Source organism: Borostomias antarcticus (assembly GCF_949987555.1).
Source record: "Borostomias antarcticus genome assembly, chromosome: 17".
Taxonomy (NCBI): Eukaryota; Metazoa; Chordata; class Actinopteri; order Stomiiformes; family Stomiidae; genus Borostomias; species Borostomias antarcticus.
Genome location: NC_140250.1, coordinates 273,911 through 276,410, shown reverse-complemented (window position 1 = coordinate 276,410; position 2,500 = coordinate 273,911). Strand labels below are relative to the sequence as shown.

The 2,500-nt window shown below is 50.6% G+C and overlaps 1 protein-coding gene across 1 annotated transcript in view; it reads left to right on the top strand.

Moving 5' to 3' along the window:
- The window catches only part of adam19a (ADAM metallopeptidase domain 19a), a gene marked incomplete at both ends in the record, with an annotated part of 55,944 nt that overhangs the window by 48,755 nt on the left and 4,689 nt on the right, over positions 1-2,500 (top strand). Inside the window, 2 exons of the mRNA XM_084451531.1 lie at positions 1,892-1,991; positions 2,271-2,500. The exon at positions 2,271-2,500 is cut by the window's right edge and continues 22 nt beyond it. Of these exons, the coding sequence (XP_084307657.1) occupies positions 1,892-1,991; positions 2,271-2,500 (330 nt within the window). The remainder of the gene's footprint in view (positions 1-1,891; positions 1,992-2,270) is intronic.

Here is a 2,500-nt window from a genome sequence, read left to right as displayed (position 1 = left end):
ACAACATGGTTCTACTATACAGTAAGGCTAACAGGTAACTAAGCTAACATCATGGGTTAACTACAGTAAAGCTAACAGGTGGCTAAGCTAACGTCATGTTAGCCAATTTTTTACATATTTAATTTTCCCCTTTTTTTTCCTTTTTAAAATGTATGTCAACGAATACCTATGTATTCATAGGTCTGGACCCAGGCTAGGGTCCTCTTATGATGAGGGTCTGGACCCAGGCTAGGGTCCTCTTATGATGAGGTCTGGACCCAGGCTAGGGTCCTCTTATGATGAGGCCCTCTGACTGCCCCCTGACTGGGGCAACTCGGGGTGAAACCGAGAGTCTAGGCTACCAGCCAGGTGGTTACCATGGTGCTGGTAAAGTGGGAGGAGCTGTAGTGTGGTTAAAAGACAAAGGGCCCAGTTCCAATATAAAACACTGCACAAGAACATCCTTCCTTTCATTGTCCGCATGAAGTAATAATGTAATGTAATAATGTCTAATGTGATTGAATTGGTGTAAACACGGGTTATCAGTCAGATTTAGTGCCAGACTGTAGGACTAATGGATTCAAGGATACATAGAAGGAGGAACAGGTGGAGGGAGGGGCCGGAGGATAGACTCATCCATGAGGGAGGGACGCCCAGGTAGACAGATTCACACCCACACTACACTCCCACAATCTGAGTCAAAGCTGCCAACTCAGCACTCTGTTCACCATCACAACTTTATGGTTGTAAAGAAAATAATGTGTGCTCTCGTAAAGCCCACTTCTCTCGCTCCCCGTGCGATCAATGTTCATCACACAGCCAGCGGTGTCATTACGCAGAATGAGTTAGCTTCTGAAATAGCCTTGTCCGAACATCATGTTTTACTATGCATAGACCTAGCTCCACTGGGTATACACCTAGCCGAACAACGTGCTCTATTGGGTATAGACCTAGCCGAACAGCAGCTCTACTGTGTATAGACCTAGCCGAACAGCATGCCCTACTGGGTATAGAACTAGCCCAACAGCATGCTCTACTGCGTATAGACCTAGCCGAACAGCATGCCCTACTGGGTATAGAACTAGCCCAACAGCATGCTCTACTGCGTATAGACCTAGCCGAACAACGGGCCCTACTGCGTATAGACCTAGGAGAACAACGGGCCCTACTGTGTATAGACCTAGCCGAACAGCATGCTTTACTTAGCTGAACAGCATGCCCTTCTGGCATTAGTGGGGGGGCAACTCCTTGACCTTTGACCTTTCAAGAACAGCCCCTCGACAGAGAAAGGCTAATCTCTCTACTGGGCTGAACGGCCTTCCAGCTTTCTTCCACAATGAAAGAGATTAAAATAGATATTTCATGAAGGCATATTTAATAAGAGGGAAAAGAGCTCTGGAGAGGCTTCGAGCCACAGCAGCTGTAGGTTGTTTTTCTCTCATTTCCCGGCCAATAGTTTGAGTTCATTTACAGTTCAAAGAGAAAACATTCTGTGTTAGTCATTAAATGTATTTATGTAGTGTGTGTGTGTGTGTGTGTGTGTGTGTGTGTGTGTGTGTGTGTGTGTGTGTGTGTGTGTGTGTGTGTGTGTGTGTGTGTGTGTGTGTGTGTGTGTGTGTGTGTGTGTGTGTGTGTGTGTGTGTGTGTGTGTGTGTGTGCCCTACAGGTAACATTCCGAGTTGAACCTACCAATGTTCCCAGAAAGCGTTTTCACAGTTTGGGGGGGAGTTATCCTTTAACATCCTGTCCTCAGACTTCGGCTTCTGAGAGTCTGAACGAGGCGTTAGAGAGATTCACCCCTGGATGGGATCCTTCAGTCATCCAGACGGGCTTCCTGTGATACGCTGAGACGGACAGACTGACTCTGACTAACGAGGCTCTTTGATTGTGTCTTCTTCCTCTCTCCTCCCAGGCTGGAGGGCTCGCTGGAGAAGGGGAAGAACGGACACCTCAACCCCGCCTTTCATCTCAAAGTGGTCGGACCGGCAAACAAACCTCACAGCCACAAAGGGGTGAGCGTGTGTGTGTGTGTGTGTGTGTGTGTGTGCGCGACGGTGCGTGAATGAGGTGTGTGTGTGTGTGTGGTGATCTTGAAGTGTACTCAGATCCAGGCGGACAGAAGGTATTATAACTCTCTGTGACCTTCAGTCAAATTGCCACCGCTGCACAATTCGAGTTTCGACCGCCGTCGACGGATGTGTAGTTGTGTCCGTCTCCGGCATCGTCTCCATCTGACCGCTCGACCTTCGTCTGACCTCTCGACCTTCATCTGACCTCTCGACTTTCCACAGCTCCCTCACACCAGCAAGGAAGTGCTGCCTCTTCGTCCCGGCCCCGCCCCCAACGGCACCCAGCCAGTCAACATCGTGCGTCCGCTAAGGCCCGCCCCCTCGCCGCACGGCACGCCGCGGGGCTGCAAGGTGCCACGCCCGCCTCTGCCCGTCAGCAGGCCGCCCGCAGCCCCGGCCAAATCCCCCGCCACGCCGCAGAAACTGACCCCGCCCAAAAAGCCGCTGCCCCT